The 17984-nt window shown below is 47.6% G+C and overlaps 2 protein-coding genes and 2 non-coding genes across 4 annotated transcripts; 2 read left to right on the forward strand and 2 right to left on the reverse strand.

The window, feature by feature from the left end:
* Positions 1-587: 587 nt before the first annotated feature.
* On the reverse strand, positions 588-3044 carry LOC119274839 (probable inactive shikimate kinase like 1, chloroplastic). Its single transcript, XM_037555571.1, has 9 exons — positions 2845-3044; positions 2708-2754; positions 2537-2591; positions 2263-2423; positions 2088-2170; positions 1876-1993; positions 1272-1350; positions 1099-1163; positions 588-946 (listed from the first exon to the last, which is right to left on the reverse strand). The coding sequence occupies exons 1-9, from the start codon at positions 2990-2992 to the stop codon at positions 878-880; spliced, it is 825 nt and encodes a 274-aa protein (XP_037411468.1). The 5' UTR covers positions 2993-3044; the 3' UTR covers positions 588-877.
* Positions 3045-3556: 512 nt separating this feature from the next.
* On the forward strand, positions 3557-3635 carry LOC119283037. Its single transcript, XR_005138996.1, has one exon. It is a non-coding gene; the product is annotated as a small nucleolar RNA U61 (small nucleolar RNA).
* A 97-nt stretch (positions 3636-3732) lies between these two features.
* Positions 3733-3821, forward strand: LOC119283048. The gene has a single exon (XR_005139007.1). It is a non-coding gene; the product is annotated as a small nucleolar RNA snoR14 (small nucleolar RNA).
* Positions 3822-8780: 4959 nt separating this feature from the next.
* Positions 8781-11600, reverse strand: LOC119274840. The gene is made up of 4 exons (XM_037555572.1): positions 10897-11600; positions 9826-10066; positions 9569-9686; positions 8781-9420 (listed from the first exon to the last, which is right to left on the reverse strand). Exons 1-4 carry the CDS (start codon positions 11472-11474, stop codon positions 9329-9331), a joined length of 1029 nt encoding a protein of 342 aa, XP_037411469.1. The 5' UTR covers positions 11475-11600; the 3' UTR covers positions 8781-9328.
* Between the last annotated feature and the right edge of the window lie 6384 nt (positions 11601-17984).

Here is a 17984-nt window from a genome sequence, read left to right on the forward strand (position 1 = left end):
TGGATGACATAATAGGCACAGTTCTATCTAGGAGTATGCTTATATTGCTTACCTCGTGACCAGTTGAGAGGCCACATCTGGAAGGTGTTCAGTTCGAAAGCATGTCAATAGGGTTGCCCTGACTGCAGAAATACATCCATCTATGCTCAAAGTGAAGAAATGGATCTTGTCTGCTTACTCTGCAGTGCAACAGTACCATCAGAAACTGCATACCGCTCTTTCAGATCATCATAACAGCGGCGGAGCTTGCCCATCGCCTGCAAGCATGATATGCCTACTTTGATTAGATTGATTCAGAAGCCTATCACCTTTCAGAGGATATGTTTGGCATCAATTTCAGGCTAAGACTGACATGGACACGTCGGAAAGAACAACTAACATGGAACCAAATGGCAGGATCTTATGGAGAATCATAGGCTTTTAACCCGCTTTTGCAAATGGTGGATAGAATTGCAAGCCCACATGAATACAGGGATGCTTTGGTTCGGTCTTATGCGTAAGGGCTCAGTTGTTTTGATGCCCCTCGAATTTGACAATGGCAGAGGCTGAGCCATTAGGCATGCGATGCAAAAATCAACCGACACAAATTTGACTTTCATCAAGAGTGAACTGGTGCCCCTCTTCTACTTTCTTACTCATTCGAAAAAATCTCCTGCTTAATGTTCGGCCGTGGAGCCATATACATTTTACAACCGGCCACATGAATAACTTGCAGCGAGGAGTACCGTGTTACTATAATGTCGTGAGAGACTCCTTTACAGGGCATGGCGCATGCCCCCAAAGCCTTCATCGGCGCACACTATGTATATGAAATGTCACAAAAATATTGAAATCAAGCAGCGGGACTTGATTCCTAGGACCTCGGTCGATGCTCGAATCATTCAGGCTTCCCAGCAGCTTCCATCATCGCCTTCGCTTGGATCAGCTTCTCAATGCGACTCACAATCTGAAAAATGAAAATTGGAATGCATCCAACGTCACCATTAGCTATATTCACAAGAAGTAATTTACAAAGAAAGGCCCCGCATTCAGCTGCAATTTTTACGCTTTGTCCAATTGTGTAGACACATTTCTGTCTAGTATGCTTGTATTGCATACCTCAATGACCATGTCCTCCAGGCTCAAAGAGTCGATGCTGCTGTAGCCTAGCTGAGAAGCCACGTCTGGAAGGTGTTCAGTTCAAGAGAATGTCAATAGGGTTTCCCCCAACCGCAGAAAACACATCAACAATGTTCAAAGTGAAGAAAGGATGTTGGATGCTGTCGGCTTACTCTGTACTGAAACAGTAACATCAGAGACTGCATACCGCTCTTTCAGATCATCATAACGCTGACGGAGCTTTGCCATTGCCTGCAGGCATAATATCTCCACTGTGATTCAATAGATGGTAAGCCTATCACCTTTCAGTGGGTACAATTGACATCGATTTCAGGCTAGGATGGAGATGGCATCAGAAAGACTCCAATTTAATGCAAATGCAAGGTATCATAGGCTCTGTATCCATCTTATGTGAAGGGTGTGTACAAGCAAGATCACATGAGCACAAGGATGCTCCATTCATATGCAACATGCACATAACCATGATGAACACAACACACAATGAAGCTAGACCGCAAAGTCCACATTCTGAGTTTACATTTGCTGCATTACAGACCATATTTGGATGCAGTCTTTACATGGATGGATTAATGAGACTGTTGTTTAAGAAGCAAGGCAGAGTCAAAAGAGAACCAACCCTTTTAGCATGCCTGCTGAATCTGAATCACAGTTATCCAAGTGTAAACAGTGCAAGGCTATCTAAGTTACCGCGTTTCAAGAAAACAGGAATAACAAAACCATAAGGAGGAGGATGGAATTTGTAGAAGGGGGAAGAACCTGAGAAAAGGAATCAGGGTCTGAAATAGCTTGTGCCCCCTTGCTCTTCAACATATCGTTCACGGCTAATTCGAGAGGAACATCGATCCAGATGGAGACTCCATGCCTCAGCAGCCCTCTTGAGATCATTAGGCACAAACATCAGTCAGAAAACCTCTAGTAGATACACACCCACAGAATGGCTGCTGACAAAAGAGATAAGAGGCACATACAGGTTGGTGGAGTTCATGACGGCGCCATCGCCGCAGCAAAGCACCAGGCTGCCCATGGACGTGAGCTGCTTCAGCCCCTCGGTCTGGCGACAGTTTCAGGTAGTATTCAGACAAAATGTCGAAATGACGCTAGGATTGAAGGAATGAATTGACTTCAGAAAGAAAGACGGTATACCTCGACTTCGAGGTAGCCTTTCTCGTCGGACTCCCGGAACGCCGCGAGGGCGTCCTTGCCGCCGAGGACGTCCTCGAGCAGGTCCTCGCTGCAGAGGTAGCGGTATATGATGGAGTTGGCGAGCAGCTTGGCGATGTTGCGCTTGGCATTGCAGTCCGTCCCTGCAGCCGATTCGGTTCAGTTCAGTGCAGGTTGTTATTCAGCAACAATTCCAATCTGAACTGGGAATATATATGCAATGCATTCAAGAGTTCGCAGAGAAAGAAGAGCATACCGACGATGTAGATGGGCGTCTTCCTGAAATCGCCGACGGCCTCCGCGGTCTTCCTCTGGATTGGAATTGGGTAAAATTGAGATTGCGGTCATGCACACCCACCACAAACACAAAGCAGTAGTGAACGAATGAAGAAGATTGAAGGTGAGATGAATAGGTGGGAGGACGTACGAGCAGGGCGACGGAGGGGTTGAGCTCCTCGAGGGTCAGCTCGGTGGCTGCAAATCCATGGCGTCAGAAGCCATTGCTGTCAAGAAAACTACTACTGCCGGAAGGGAATCTGCAACGGAGGGAGGGCGGGCGCTGACCTGGGAAGGCGCGGAGCCGACGGGGACGGATACGGCGGGTGGAGCCGCGCCGGGGGGAGAATACGGAGTGCTGCTTCGGGCTCGGGGAGGGGGAGGGGGAGACGGAGGGCGAGAAGAAGGCCGCTGCCGCCCGCATCGCCATCGCCATTGCCGCTTCGACCGACCTCAATCTCCCTCCCTCGAGTTATCCGCGCCACCACCACCGAGGAGCGAAAGGCAGGGCCAGGAGAGAAGGGAGGTATCTCCGCCGTCGATGCGCGAGTGGACGGCGCGCGATCGGCTGCTAAGCGGGACCCACTTCCCAGTGACCCGCCCTGGAAGCCGAGACCATCTATAAAACCAGAGCCGGGACACACCGGTTCGGCCCAGTACCAGCTAGGGTTTCTCCGTTCCTCCGCCAGCCGCCGCCGCCGAAGTCTCGTCTGAATCTTTTGCTTGGCAGATCGCTGGATCTCATCCTCGGTGTTACTTATTTTCTTCTCTGTCTCGATTTCTTGTGCGGCTTGCGGCGTTTCTTCTGATTTCTTGTCTCGTTTGTTCGTGTGGATTTGGTGGTTTGGGGGGAATGGTGTGATGATCTCCTTCAACGAGTTGCAGAAGCAGTCATGTGCATTCCATCTCAATTCCACACGAGATTTCTGATCATTCCTCCTCCTCGATTCAACTGCTCTGTTTCTTGGGTCTTTTGAGATTTGTAGTTGTACTAGCTAAGTGGCAATGAGGAACGAAACCTGTGCCGGAGGCGGATGCGCCCATGTCGGTAACACAACCCTCTAAGAAGTTCTGAGCCCCAAAGTTCGATCCAATGTTCACTTGTTTTTTAGCTTGTTTTTCGTTGTTTCCGGTGATGTACTTCGATTTGATGGTGGTGGATTGATTTGTATTCATGCGAGGTGATGATGTTATGTATGATAGTCTGTCAATCCCCTGATGTCACAAGGTGATGACACGCATACATCCCGACAGGCTCTGATCGCATCTGGATTTCCGTTTGCTGTGTTCCTCTCTTTTGATCTCTTTGTAAGATCGGGATGAATTTGTCGGGCTCTATATCATGAGTCAACAGCAGGCGCCGTTCAATGGCGCCCTGTCTGCCGCATGGAGCCTAGATTGACATGCCAGGAGAAGATTGTTTGGAGATCCTTCTGTTAACTCCAAGTCACAACATCTGGCCATAATTCTTGAAGAACAAATAATTCGGATTTCTCCGGTCTTTCAGTCCCAACACAGATGCTGCATGTTGAAATATTGGGTCTGCGGTTTGCACCAAACCGATCGAGTTGCATCTCGGTGTCATACGCAGAGACTACAAGCATGTGAAGTTGAACGGAGGATAACCACCGACTATAGCTACCTAGAAGAACGTATTGGAACATTCATCAACTACCATTGAAAAAACATATGAACAGATGGCATCGTTTCACCTTTCTGTTTAACAGATATCTTTGAGTTCACTAATATAAGATGTATTGTGTGTTTGTTCAAGTCCACATTGAAGTATCTAGAATATCTTATATTTGTGAATCGAGTATTTATCATGACGCATTCCAATAGCAAAATTCAGAACGGCCAAATATCGTTCAATTTAACCCCAATGTAGTGACAGTAACAAGTCTCATGAAATTTGTTTTGATTTGCTGGGCTTCTCTGATTGCTCATCTTGTGAATTTGATTGGAAATGTGTGATATCATTTGCAGAAGCAATCATGTGGACCACAGCTCAATGCCACACGAGATTTTTGGCACCTCCTTATTAGTTGCATAGTAAATGAGCCAAGGGAACAACATATGAGAAATTTAGGCCTCGGTTGGAACATGCATGTCACAGGGTTTTTTCGGCCCTAGGTTCCAATCCAGTTGTAACAGCACAGATGTTCCAATACACACACACAGATTGCACTTGCACACAAATTGCACAAGTATAAAATGAGCTAAAATTTTGATTTATATAACAATATATAACTTCAGCAAACAACCAAATACGATTCTTGTATTATCTTACTGAAATTCGGATCCATCTTGTTACTTTTGCTATCGGGGGTAGGAACGAAGCAGTGAAGAATGAATACCTGAGCATATGCCACACATCATGAGAATGATATTGAACAAGAAGAGTCAGCTCAGCCTGCCTCTTCCTTTGCTCCCCCTACGACATGGAGGCGCTTACCCTTCTCCAACAAGCGTTCCACCACGCGGCGATTGATTACTGCTTTCCGTCACCACGCCCCTTCTCTGATTTTTTAGCAATCATCCATTTGAACATAGTTTTCATGACGTACTCAAAGTCGGCAGTTTAATTACAAATTTATTGAGGCATACTTGTCTCATCTTGTCAGCATGCATAACAAGTTAGGAATCAACGATTGTTCAATAGTTCGTTTAGATGTAAAATACGTCAGGAAGATTATTGATTACTTCATGGACTCAGGTAATCATAGAATCATGTGAAAGTACAACCTGAAAAGAAGCTATGTAATGAACACTTTGTGCTCTATGAAGGATACCAACCACGCATGTCAACAACAACCATGTATGTCAAAAGATTAGCACAAAATTCGAATGGTACAAGGTAGACATAGCATGTTACACAAGTTTAAAGTAACTATATCCCCTGAGTGCCATCTATTGGCCCTAGTCAGTTTTGCATTAAACAAGCTATAGTTACATAAAATACATGGAGTGTACCTCAAAGAAATGCTAAAACTGGGGATTTGTTGATATTTTTGAATGAGTATCTAGCCAATTATGCACCATTTTTTATTTATTTTTATTTTTATTTTTTATTTCTTTGACATACTTAGCTCCGTAAGAATGGATGTGTTGTAAGGAATCTTTTCGCACCGGTATTTACGTGAGGCCCATTCGTATTTTTTCACACCGGTATATTTTACACGCTTTGGGGCCTGAAACGACGAACCAAGTGGTGCCTTAACTCGAGGGAGGGGGACATCCCCCCCCCCCTTCTCTTGTCGGCTCCAAATATCCTTGAGGATAGATGGGCAGGCATATCAATCAAAGTCCAATTATATGTAAATTCGGTTGTTTGTGTATTTAGGACTTGGGAGCATCAATACATCAACTTTCTACTTTAGCATCATATGTATGAATTAAACTATACCATGGAAACCATAGTGTCGAGGTTGTATTTCCCAACAACATGGTTTGTGTTTGCTTATTGCCGATTTCTAGCAAAGATTATTGCCATGCCAAAATCTGGTATCACCGGTCACAAAACGATTTATGTTGACGCTTTGGGATATTTGTGAACGATCTTTACGCCTACTCTTGTTGGAGACAGATATGTCCTCTCGTGACCCTCTTCATTATACTGAATCTAGTCAGCCATTCAAGCAATGATTTTCTTGTAGCATTTGCAAAAGTCAATAAGTATAATTTAGCTCATTTCTATAAACTACTCGATAGTTAGCCACTTCACAGCAATTTTATCGTACCCTTGTAGACTTTGTCAAAACCTCCTCTTCCAAGCGCATTGAGATGAGAGAAATTTGACATTGTATTGACTATGGCTTTAAACTGACAAATGACAATTTCAGAGCCTTGCAAGTGAGTCAAACTAATGTAAATCGAGGGGAGGGGGACATAGGCCCCCTCTTCTTTTGGCTCCAATACACATTGCTAAGCATACCATTCAAATTACAATTCTATGTAAATCCAATTGTTTGTGCATTTATTGTTTTGGCTTCAGATCATCGCTTTCGGGCTTTAGATCTGATATATTGCAAAACACTACTGAAATGTGAAAGTTTTTCAAAAAATGAGCATGCACTTTTGAAAAGTTGTTACAAAAAACCTCGAATATAGACTTCAGAAGAGTGTCTACTGCTTGTGCAATTTTCCTCTTTTTCCTCTCCTCCTACATGTTGGATCAATGAAACACATGATCAATGTGTCAAGCAAGACGTTCATGGGTGTGCATCCCATTTGGTTCCTTCTCAAAAGTTTCTAATCCTGATGAATTACTTGCTTGAAGGATCTTATCAATCTCATTGATTGGTTTCACTCCTTGCAAGAAAGACCCCATGCCACGGACGAATGTGCAAACAATGTGTTATTCTTCGATGAAGTGAATGGTCAATTTGTGGATGTAATTGTTCTTTTTCTTATGAGGATATTATTAATCTCTTTGTTTGGTGTGGCTACCAGAGGCCAAGGACCATTCTCACCAAGGAATGTAAATAGTCAAGTCTAAGACGTGCAAACTGATAACGGAATATGTTATTATTTTGGTTTTGCAATATATGTTGTTGTTACATTAAAATTTACAAAGTTAGTTGTTCCTGAAAACTTGGTGACACTTAAGGACGACACATGCATCTCCATCAACTGAAGTCAATCCTAATGATGAAGATTTCTAATTTTATTATCCCCCTCCATTGTTCAAGTACTAGCCGTGCACATGTTTGTGATGAAGTAATTCCAAGGGCCATAGCACATGGAACATGAGACCATAATTATCTATTCATGCGGTCTTTTTGGAGATTCATCTGCTTTTAATTCCAAGCCACAATATCCGGCGATACTTCAAATAAAAACAAACAAATTAATATGGATTTGTCCGGTCTTCCAGTCCAATAAAAGATGCTCCACACCAAAATATTAGGTGTGTGGTTTGCACCAAACTGAGCAAGTTGCATGCCAGTGTCATACACGGGGACTGCAACCACATGTTGTGTAGTTGAAACATTAACAAGGATTACCACCAAATGTATCTAAGCACATAATTGCACTGAAAATTCATCAAGGCTATGGTAAAACATACTATGAATCAGATGGCATCAGGCGTCATCACCATTGTTTGTTTGTTGGACAAACTCTATTAATCAATGTGATGGGATCAAGAGTCCATGAACTGTGTCCTTAGCTTCCAACCTAGTACTCTTCATGGTCCAGAATCATGATGCAGTGATCAAGAATCTATGGTCTGCTTCCTTCTTCGTTGCCAACGGGGTTTTAGTTCAATCCAGGCCAACAATGCAACACCACAACAGTAAAAACTGCAAATTTTGGAATAGCCAAATATCTCTCGGAACAGCCAAAAATTATACATAGCACAGCTTGAAGCAAGTAAGACCCTGCAGATTCAGTCATACAACCTCATAGTTTTATTATCATTCAACTATTACTAGTTCCAGTGCACACTTTTGTGACCAATCTAGTACCAGGAACAATCTCATCCCTGATCTTGGCTCCTGTTTTCTCATTTCCCAATTCCACACAAGGTTTCTGATCATTTCACAGAACTCGGACGAAGATACGGGCACCAGCGGTACGACCACACATGATATTGCTCGTGATTTCATCTACGAGTGACGGTTGGGCTGTCACTCCCTCCCTCTTTGTTCAATCTGATTGTATAGCAGTGGCGGAGGCTATGAACTTGGACTCCGCATCATTCAGCATTGTTATAGGGAGTCAAATGCAGTTGCTCATGAGGTAGCTCTCGTGTTAGGAGGTATAATCCACCTACTTTGTCCTGATTATATTTTATCATTGATTGTGGATGATTGCTTAACTTAATACTCATATAAAGCTAGCTAGTCACGATGGCTTTTTCTTATCTTAAAAAAGGAAGAAAGAGGAAAAGCACGAATCGTGACACTGCTATAAAAATGATGGTCAAACTCTACAACGTGCAAACTGATATCAGGGATATGTTCTTGTGCTTGCAACATAAGGCCATGTGAAATCAAAACACAAAAAGTTCACAACCTTTAGCAATCTGCTGGTAACTGCAACCCCTCCTGGATCACGGTTCACCATTTTTTTTTGTACCAGATGTAATTGAATGGCACACAACAACAGCAAAAGCATCAATCAAGAATGGTAACCAAGTTTCGATCCACCGAAACAGTAAGAACAAATCGACAACACAGCTTGATGATGAAGCAGACTTGCAAATTCAGTCACACTCCTGATGAATTAAGGTTCACAATCTTATTGGCATCATCCATTATTACAAGTACCAGTTGTGCACATGTTTGTGAACAAAGCTAGTACAAGAACAGGGGGCTACATGGGAAAGCTGGCTAGTAGAAATATACCTCACCCCAACACCAAAAAAATTTCAATGAATCGGTTCCATTCCGACTGTTGTCCGAGCATATGCCCGCTCCTACGAGCAAGCAACCGACAAATGGTGAATCCCTCACAAAAAAGAATGAAATGGAAAATGCCGGCCAACAATGGGGCGCACAACAAGAAGCTAGAATCGGTGTTTCTATCACTCGCTCAATCTCTAGCAGCAGTCAGAACCTACCATACCACGAACATACAACAACAGAAAAACGCCATACAAAAAAAGGTACACAGCTTCAGGAGCAGGCAAGACCCTGCAAATGCACAGTTAGACAGATCATCTATCCTCTTGGGCATAGATGTTGCTCCACAATTCGGCACTCTAGCTCCGGTGACAAAATTGGCTCGACTGCATCGCCGACTAAAGACTACAACAACAACCCCCTCCTCAAAGTACAACAGCTGCCTTGTCTGGAGTAACATGCTGGAGGACGGTGGCGATCAATGGCTCGTAATGGTCTGCACCAGCACCGCACCATGCTGCAGGTAAAGATTTGGGTTTCTACTTAGACAGGGAAACAGAAACACAACTGACTGAGATAGATACCAATCTATAACAGGCTAACACATTCCTTAACATATTGACTTGCAGAAGAAAGCACAGCAAGAATGCCAATCTACAACGCACCTGTTCCCTTCATGAATAGAAAGATGGGCACATCACAGATTTCTCCTCTAGGGAGGTGTGGGAGGAAGAACACGCAGTTATCCTCATCAACCATTGCATCGGTGCCATGTGCTTGTACCTGTCAATGCCGCACAAATAAAAGATCCAATCAGACCAAGATGTAAAATGCTGCATACAACAGTGGCCAGTTCTATGGACAGAAATCACATAACTGAGAAAAAATAAACACATCATATCAGCGAGTTTATTGACTTTACCACGAAAACTTCTCTCTTGAACTCGGTGGCGAGGCACTCGATGGCAATATCATCGCCAAACGCAGCCGCACGCCCATCCCGGTTCTCATCAATGGTCAGTAAGCCCTCCTCTGTGTACTGCAGGGTGATTATGTCATGCTCATCCTCCGCCGAACCAGAAATGGACATGTACTTGGCCCAACTATCTCCATCGTCTACAGCAATACATCTCTCCTTGTAGATAGTCTCGGCTGCCAGTTCCCTGCAAGGCGATGAAGAAGATCAGCACATACAATTTGGAGGATCAGTTGACCAACCTCTGTGGGCTGTCACAACTGCACAGGGTACAGCAACTCTAATTTAGCACTACAAATCAACATGATATTCTGTACTCCCTCTCTCAGTTTACAGGGCGTGCGCGTATCCCTAGGTCGTCAATTCGACCAATCTAATACAAGTCATGTATTACAAAAAATATACCAATATAAAATTCAGATGTTCTATTTCCAAACCGTATAATTTTTGTGTTATATAGTTTATATTAGGGTGATAAAATTGGCAACCTAGGTATACGCGCAGGACTTGTAAACTGAGAGATGTACTGCAATTGTACCATTGCCAGGCAAGCGGCATAAATGGTAGTTAGTGTGCCAAATAATGTGCTACAGCATAATTAACAGGCTGGATGTCAGGGTGGCAACAGTAAAACCATGATTCCTTCGTTGACCAATTCATGCGGGGCAGAATACTACTAAGACACCATGTGAAGCGATTCTTGCGGCTTCATGATGCATTGGAATTGCATCAATTGGCGTTTCTACACGAATTAACATAAGAAAGAATCAAGAAACGCAAGGTCAAGATGTAAATATAGACATAAAAGACTAGACAACTTTCTTGGACAGCAAAGGGGATCGGATCAACGCAAGACAGGAAGCCGAATTCCGCGTGATTCGTGGCAGCGGAGGGAAAGACGGGGTCTTTGAAGGAGAGGGCGACGCCTTTCTGAGATCCCGGCACGCATGGTAGCAACAGATTCGAGCGCGAGGAAGAAGACTACTAGATCCGGGATTGGCGGGGCGGTCACGGTACCTTTGGATGCCGATGCCGACGAGCTCCTGGATGGCGGCGTCGAGGGCGTCGCGGTCGGCCTTGGGCGCGAGCAGCTTGACCTCCTGCACGACGTGGACGCCCCAGCCGGCCTTGAGATCCGGCGCGTAGAGGTGGCGCACGGCGGCGTCGACCGCGGCCCTGTCGGAGGCCTCGGCCGCGGCGTAGACGTCGGCGAAGCGGCGCACGGCGCGGTGCCGGAGCTCGCGCGCCTCGGCCTTGGCGGCGGCGGCCCTCCGCGCGGCGGTGAAGAGGCAGTTGCCGTCGGACTCGACCTCCCCGCCGTGGTCGAGGCGGAAGACGACGGCGGGGGGCGGGGCCTCCGGGCCGTCGCCCCCCTGGCGGGGCGGCTTCCAGGCGACGCCGCGCTCCCAGATCCGGAGCAGGCGGCGGCGCTGCTGGTCGTCGAGCGCCCAGACGGCGGACCAGCCGGCGGGGGGGTCGGGGGCGGCCCAGGCGAGGAGCTGCGGCGGCGAGGCCGGGGCGGGGGAGGGCGGGAGGGCCTCGGCGACGGCGACGGCGCCGCCGCCGGAGGAGGACTCGCAGAGGAGCTTGCCCATCCTGGCTGGCAGCTAGGGTTCGGTCGCTGGCTGGCGCCTGCCTCGGGCTTGTCGTCTCCTCCCCCCGCTTTCTCTCTCTTTTTCTTTTCTTTTCCGGCGTTTTTCTGGTAGCCGTTGAAGAGGGGGGGAGGGGGGTAGGTGGGGGTGGGGGTGGGGTGGGGTGGAGTCGCGGCGGGGGGAGGAAGAGACGAGTGGTTATAGCAGTGCGCTGTGCCGCCGGGAGCGCGCGCGGCCGATGTTACCGTTGGTTGCCGCTGGCCGGCCGCTGGCGTTGGCGGGCTATTGGCAATTTGGCATATGGAAAGTGTTCATTTCTTCCCTATAATGAAATGAATAAGGATGGAGGGACTTGATTCCATTCCATGTCTATGAGTCATGACCAAGATTTATGAGGAACCAAAAATGTTAGGGTTTTTTTTTCTCTAGGTTGATCCAGAACAACTTAATCAATACGTCTCTTATAACTTCCCTAAAAGAAAAAGACATTTCTTAACTTGCAATATTTAGTAGAAATGGGTCGTTGCGAGAGCTCCACCTAGGTGTTTTGATGTCGCCATCCACCATCATCGGACAACTATTTCTTGTCGTTTCCCTAAAAAAAATTTGTCGTGGCCCCGCCCGTAGAGTGACTCAACCAAGACATGTGTTCATTACTTACTAACTAGAAAACGTTCTTATATTATGGGACGGAGGGAGTACATTCTAAGTGTACGCAACTAGAGAGATGTGTTGCTCTGAGAGATCTGACGTGTTCGCTACCGGCCAATGACTATCTTTGTGCTGGCGTGGCCCCACATGTGGATAGACGTGTGCGTGCCGGCTTCACATATCTTTTTTTTATCTTTCTCGTGTTCTCTACCTCAAAAGCATCTCTAGAAGCAGGTGACTCCTGCCCCTAGCCTATGAGGGAGACGACAAGCAGGAAACATCGAATCCAAGGCAGTCGTTGCGTGGCCCGCTTAACTTAGGATGGGTTAAAATAATTAGGATGGAAGGTGTTGATTTCACTCCAAGTTTATGAACAAGATATATGAGACCACAAAAATGTTGGTTCTTTTCTCTTGATAGATTAACTCAATAGGTTCCCGTGCACAAATTGTACGAACCAAATGGGCATTCATGTTATTGTTTGTGTTGCTTCAATGATGATTCGATGCTCGCATCGAGGAAAAAGCATTGCCGCTTGATAATTCACGTCTCAGTTAGTCAGGAGGAGCTTGTACTCGTGTTTTCATCGACAATCGCATGTGATCTTATTTTTTTATATACTATATCTAAATGCAACATCTTGGTAGAACAGAATTTAAAGTTAGTGAAGAACTCGCCATACTGGGCCTATACCGCATGGTCCGCTCGTGGCCATTAGCTCCTAGTGTTCGATCATTCACGTGCCTTTGTTCACTATTGATCTAACCTCTACCATGGGTTTCTTGCAAACAAAACGTACCAGGCCAAAACTTCATGTAAAACAAGCTAGAAAAGGAAGCCCGCCACACACCAAAAACCTAATGTCCCATACCATTCTCGCTTCTCCCGCATTGCATCCTCTCGTGCCTCTCCCCTTCGCACCAACACTGCCACTCCATCTAGTAGTGTCTCAAGTAGCACCACAACTCTTTAGCCCTGGCGCTGTCGGCGTTCTGGGAACGGGGGTCCCCAGACTTGCCTGCCTGCGGCCTGCGGCGTGGCTCAAGGGGTGGCCCAGCACGGCTCATCTTCATCAGCACGAGCTCAAGACCCTCGGGAGGGGCCGAGCCTCGCGGGGTGGACGACAGGAAGCTTCCTCAGGCACGGCTTCGTCAGCCTGGCTCGCGAGGAGGCGGAGAGATCAAGGCGGGGTACCTCACGAGGTACCCATGACGCAAGCCATGACAACCAAGGGCGCCAGACGGGCGCCAGCCCGCACAGTGTCCTTCTTTCCTCTTTGGTGCAAAGGGAGCAAGCGCAGGCGAGAGCATCAAGCAAAGGCATCCATTTCGATGCAACAAGACCAAGACCGTCGCAACGGCAGGGAGGAGGTCATGGTGGAGCCCAGGAAGGCGTCATCGTCATAGCCTTTGACAGGCGAGGACCAACTTTAGTCAGGATAAGTGTACTAGATGTTCCCCTTCAAAATGGCCAATTGTTGGCGCCCTTCCCGCTCAATATTTGGAAAGAGGCCCAGGGCCTTTGCCTATAAATAGGACTAGCCACCACAAGGTAGAGGCATCGGATCATCACCAGGAAACCTGTAGAAAGAGCGACTGAACTCCCCCTAGCAGTTCATCGCACCAGCCAAGAACAGACCCTCACGAGGCTGTTCTTCCTTGTATTGTTCATCATCAGCCCAAGAGGCAATTCACCACACCACACACTGGAGTAGGGTATTACACCATAATGGTGGCCTGAACCAGTATAAACTCTGTGTCTCTTGTGTTGTTCCTTTGATTACTTAGATCGTAGCGAGGCGGTGAGGTGCAGGTAGGTGGTGGGCGAAATCTCCGTGCACACCCCAGTGTTCGAATCTAGAGGGTCTGCCGGAACCCGAAATCCGACATTTGGCGCGCCAGGTAGGGGTGCGCCGGAATTCGTCTTCCGCCGCCCTGTTCTTCACCGACCATCGCATCCATGTCAGACGCTCGTCGGGCCCGCGCCGAGCGCCGTGCCGCTCTCGCTTCCCGCGTCGCCCAGACGGCCCCTGAGGGAGTCCTGGATTAGGGGGTGTCCGGATGGCCGGACTATGACCTTTGGCCGGACTCCCGGACTATGAAGATACAAGATTGAAGACTTCGTCCCGTGTCCGGATAGGACTTTCCTTAGCGTGAAAGGCAAGCTTGGCGATATGATATGAAGATCTCCTCCCATTGTAACCGACTATGTGTAACCCTAACCCTCTCCGGTGTCTATATAAACTGGAGAGTTTTAGTCTGTAGGACGAACAACAATCATACCATAGGCTAGCTTCTAGGGTTTAGCCTGTTTGATCTCGTGGTAGATCAACTCTTGTACTACCTATATCATCAATATTAATCAAGCAGGAGTAGGGTTTTACCTCCATCGAGAGGGCCCGAACCTGGGTAAAAACATCGTGTCCCTTGTCTCCTGTTACCATCCGCCTAGACCACAGTTCGGGACCCCCTACCCGAGATCCGCCGGTTTTGACACCGACATTGGTGCTTTCACTGAGAGTTCCTCTGTGTCGTCACCGTCAGGAAGGATGCCGCACCCCGTCTTTAAAGACGGCGCTGTTGCTAAAGGAGCTTTGGCTGTCGGCCAAACTCTCCGGCTAGGCAGGTTTTTGATGACCGCATGTTCGGCCGCCGCGCCGACGATGACCTCTCGGGCCATCGAAAGCAATCTCCTCATCAGCTCGGAACTTGCCGAGCAGTTAGATCCGATGGAGCTCTCTTCCCTAAACGAGCTCTTGGATCGCATCGCCGCCCTGGGAGTCGCTACAGATTACGGCCAGGTTGGGCTTAAACCCGATCAGAGAGAGATTGACTCTCCCCAGGTCACCCACCACGTTGAAGTGGTGGAAGAACAATGCATCGGATCTTCGCCCATCCTAAGGACCAGATGTGTCCGGATTCCTGACCCCTCCGAGCCAGACATCCGCGGAGGGGAAGACGTCGCCCAAGCCATGAACCTAAAGTCAGGCAGCGGGCCTGATTCATTGAATAACGTCCAAGAAAATGAGATTCCGAATTCGGAAGTGTCTTGGCAACCGAATCTTAGATCGGGCGAGGTTCCATATTTAAATCCCCCCGCCCACCCAAATACAAGGGATCTATCCCAAATTCGGCAAGAGCCTGGGGAAACAGTACACCATTACTGGGCCAGATTCCTCCTGGTAAGGAACAAGATAAAGGACTGCCGTGAGAGGGATGCAATCTCATTCTTCTGTAACAACTGCACGGACATCGGAATCCTCAACGCCATAAGTCGCCGCGAAATTACATGCTTCGCCGACTTGACATCCATAGTACGAAAGTATTGTGCAACAGAAAGCGTTTGAAAAACCAAAACAAAATTCTAGGACAATCTGACCCTGAATACAATCCCAGTCCGAAACAAAAGGGCGCATTATCGCCAGGCACCTAGGCCAAACAGCAAAAAACAAAAACCCTCTATAGGGTATGGATCCGTACTGGAGGGATGGCTCAATGGACCTTGTAAAATTCATAGTTTAGGGGAAGTCACACCAACTCATAGCCTTAGAGCATGTTGGATACTCCGGCAGGTGGCCAGAAGTGGCGAGGAGCTTTTAACTCTAGAATCCGCAGAGCACCACCCCAGAAACGCCAGTACAGTGTCAACAGTCTTCGAGACTTTCACATCAAACAAAGTAAGGAAATGAATGCTCTGCAGCCTTACTGAATTCTACCAAGTAGCAACAATAAACCCATGGAGTGACACGGCTATTACCTTTAATGCCAGTGACGAACCTAAATTCCGGACAGCCTGAGCACCAGCCGCACTGGTCCTCGGTCCGATACTGGACGGCTTCCGGCTTACAAAGGTACTCATGGACGGCGGCAGCAGACTGAACCTCATCTACAAGGAAACCCTGCGAAAAATGGAAATAGACTGGAGCCGCATTGAGCGAAGCAACACAACCCTTAGAGGAATAATCCCCAGCCGGGAAGCGTGCTGTTCAGGGAAAATCACACTGGATGTGGTGTTTGGCACGCCGGATAATTACAGATCCGAGGAGGTCACATTTCAAGTGAACCCGTTCAGCAGCGGATACCACGCTCTGTTAGGGCGAGAAGCATTCACAATTTTTCAAGCTAGACCCCATTACGGGTACATGAAGCTCAAAATGCCCGGACCCAACGGAATCATCACTCTTGCTAGTGATCCGGACACAGCGCTCCACGCCGAAAACAAGACAGCCGCACTGGCCCTCGAGGCATTGTCCGAAGCCCTAGCGGCCGAGGAACTAACTGTGTTGCGCTCCACGGTGGACAGTGATGACGTGATACTCGACAAAAGATCCAAGTCCACCTCCTTCAAGCCGACAGACGAAATAGTCAAATTCCAAGTCCATCCAACAGACACTACAAAAAACGGCCTCCATCGGGGCACAACTAAACCCAGATGTAGACGCCGCACCCAGAGAATTCCTACGAGAAAATAGGGACATTTTTGCCTGGCACCCTTCAGACATGCCAGGAATCCCACGCAGGCTGGCCGAGCATAGTCTGAACATCCTAAAAAGATTCAAGCCCGTTAAGCAGACTCTTCGGTGTTTCTCCGAACCCAAGAGACAAGCCATGGGAGAGGAGCTAGCCAAACTACTGGAAGCCGAATTCATCAGAGATATAAAACATCCGGACTGGCTAGCAAACCTAGTGATGGTACCAAAGAAGGACAAACCCTGGCGCCTATGCGTCGATTTTAAAGACCTAAATAAGGCCTGCCCAAAGGATCCCTTCCCCTCCCCCGCATTGATCAAATCATCGACGCCACTGCAGGACACGATTCATTGTGTTTCCTCGATGCATACTCTGGCTACCACCAGATCAAGATGGCAAAGTCAGACCAAGCCGCAACGGCATTCATCACCCCATACGGCCCGTTCTGCTTCAACACGATGCCGTTCGGGATCAAAAACACCGGCACAACATATCAGCGCATGATTCAGACATGTCTGGCCAACCAAATCGGCAAAACAGTTGAAGCGTACGTGGATGACGTGGTCGTCAAAACCAAACATGTCAAAACTCTAATAGACGACTTGAGGCTCACGTTCGAAAACCTCCGAACATATGACATTAGGCTCAACCCAGAAAAATGTGTTTTCGGCGTACCAGTCGGAAAGCTCTTGGGCTTCCTTGTATCCGGTAGAGGAATTGAAGCAAACCCAGCCAAGATCCGAGCTCTGTCACAATTGGATATTCCAAAAGATCTCAAGCAAATACAAAAATTGACTGGATGCGTGGCGGCTCTAAGCCGCTTCATCTCCCGCTTGGGGGAAAAAGCATTACCCCTGTACCGCCTCCTCCGGCGCACCGAACACTTTGAGTGGACGGATGCCGCCACGGCCGGACTCGAAGAAATAAAATCCATACTGGCAACAAACCCTGTCCTGGCCGCGCCAAACATCGGCGAACCAATGTTGTTATATATCGTGGCAACTCACCAAGTTGTAAGCGCAGTCCTCGTCGTCGAATGAGAAACGGACGAACACAAATTCCCTGTCCAGAAACCAGTGTACTACGTGTCCACTGTCCTCACTCCATGCAAGTCCCGGTACCCGCATTACCAAAAAATAGCATACGCAGTGTTCATGGCATCCCGGAAGCTATGACACTACTTTCAAGAGTGTTCGATAACAGTAGCCTCCGAAGTACCTCTTAACGACATCATAAACAACCGCGATGCCACAGGCCGGATTGCCAAATGGGCCATTGAGCTCCTCCCGTTCGACATTACATATAAGCCACGGCGAGCCATCAAGTCGCAAGCCTTGGCTGACTTTGTCGCGGAATGGACTGAAGCCGAACTCCCTAAAGAGTACGACACATA

The sequence above is a fragment of the Triticum dicoccoides genome, chromosome 3B (genome assembly GCF_002162155.2).
Source record: "Triticum dicoccoides isolate Atlit2015 ecotype Zavitan chromosome 3B, WEW_v2.0, whole genome shotgun sequence".
Lineage (NCBI taxonomy): Eukaryota > Viridiplantae > Streptophyta > Magnoliopsida > Poales > Poaceae > Triticum > Triticum dicoccoides.

What these genes read in the sequence shown, in the direction of transcription:
- LOC119274840 (XM_037555572.1), bottom strand. Translation starts at nt 11,474, where the DNA reads ATGGGCAAGCTCCTCTGCGAGTCCTCCTCCGGCGGCGGCGCCGTCGCC. An exon ending in TCAAGAGAGAAGTTTTCGTG is followed by an intron (nt 9,687 to 9,825) that starts GTAAAGTCAATA and finishes CGGCATTGACAG; the next exon opens with GTACAAGCACATGGCACCGA. An exon ending in TCTATTCATGAAGGGAACAG is followed by an intron (nt 9,421 to 9,568) that starts GTGCGTTGTAGA and finishes CTTTACCTGCAG; the next exon opens with CATGGTGCGGTGCTGGTGCA.
- LOC119274839 (XM_037555571.1), bottom strand. Translation starts at nt 2,992, where the DNA reads ATGGCGATGGCGATGCGGGCGGCAGCGGCCTTCTTCTCGCCCTCCGTC. An exon ending in TCGGCTCCGCGCCTTCCCAG is followed by an intron (nt 2,755 to 2,844) that starts GTCAGCGCCCGC and finishes ATGGATTTGCAG; the next exon opens with CCACCGAGCTGACCCTCGAG. An exon ending in ACCCCTCCGTCGCCCTGCTC is followed by an intron (nt 2,592 to 2,707) that starts GTACGTCCTCCC and finishes ATTCCAATCCAG; the next exon opens with AGGAAGACCGCGGAGGCCGT.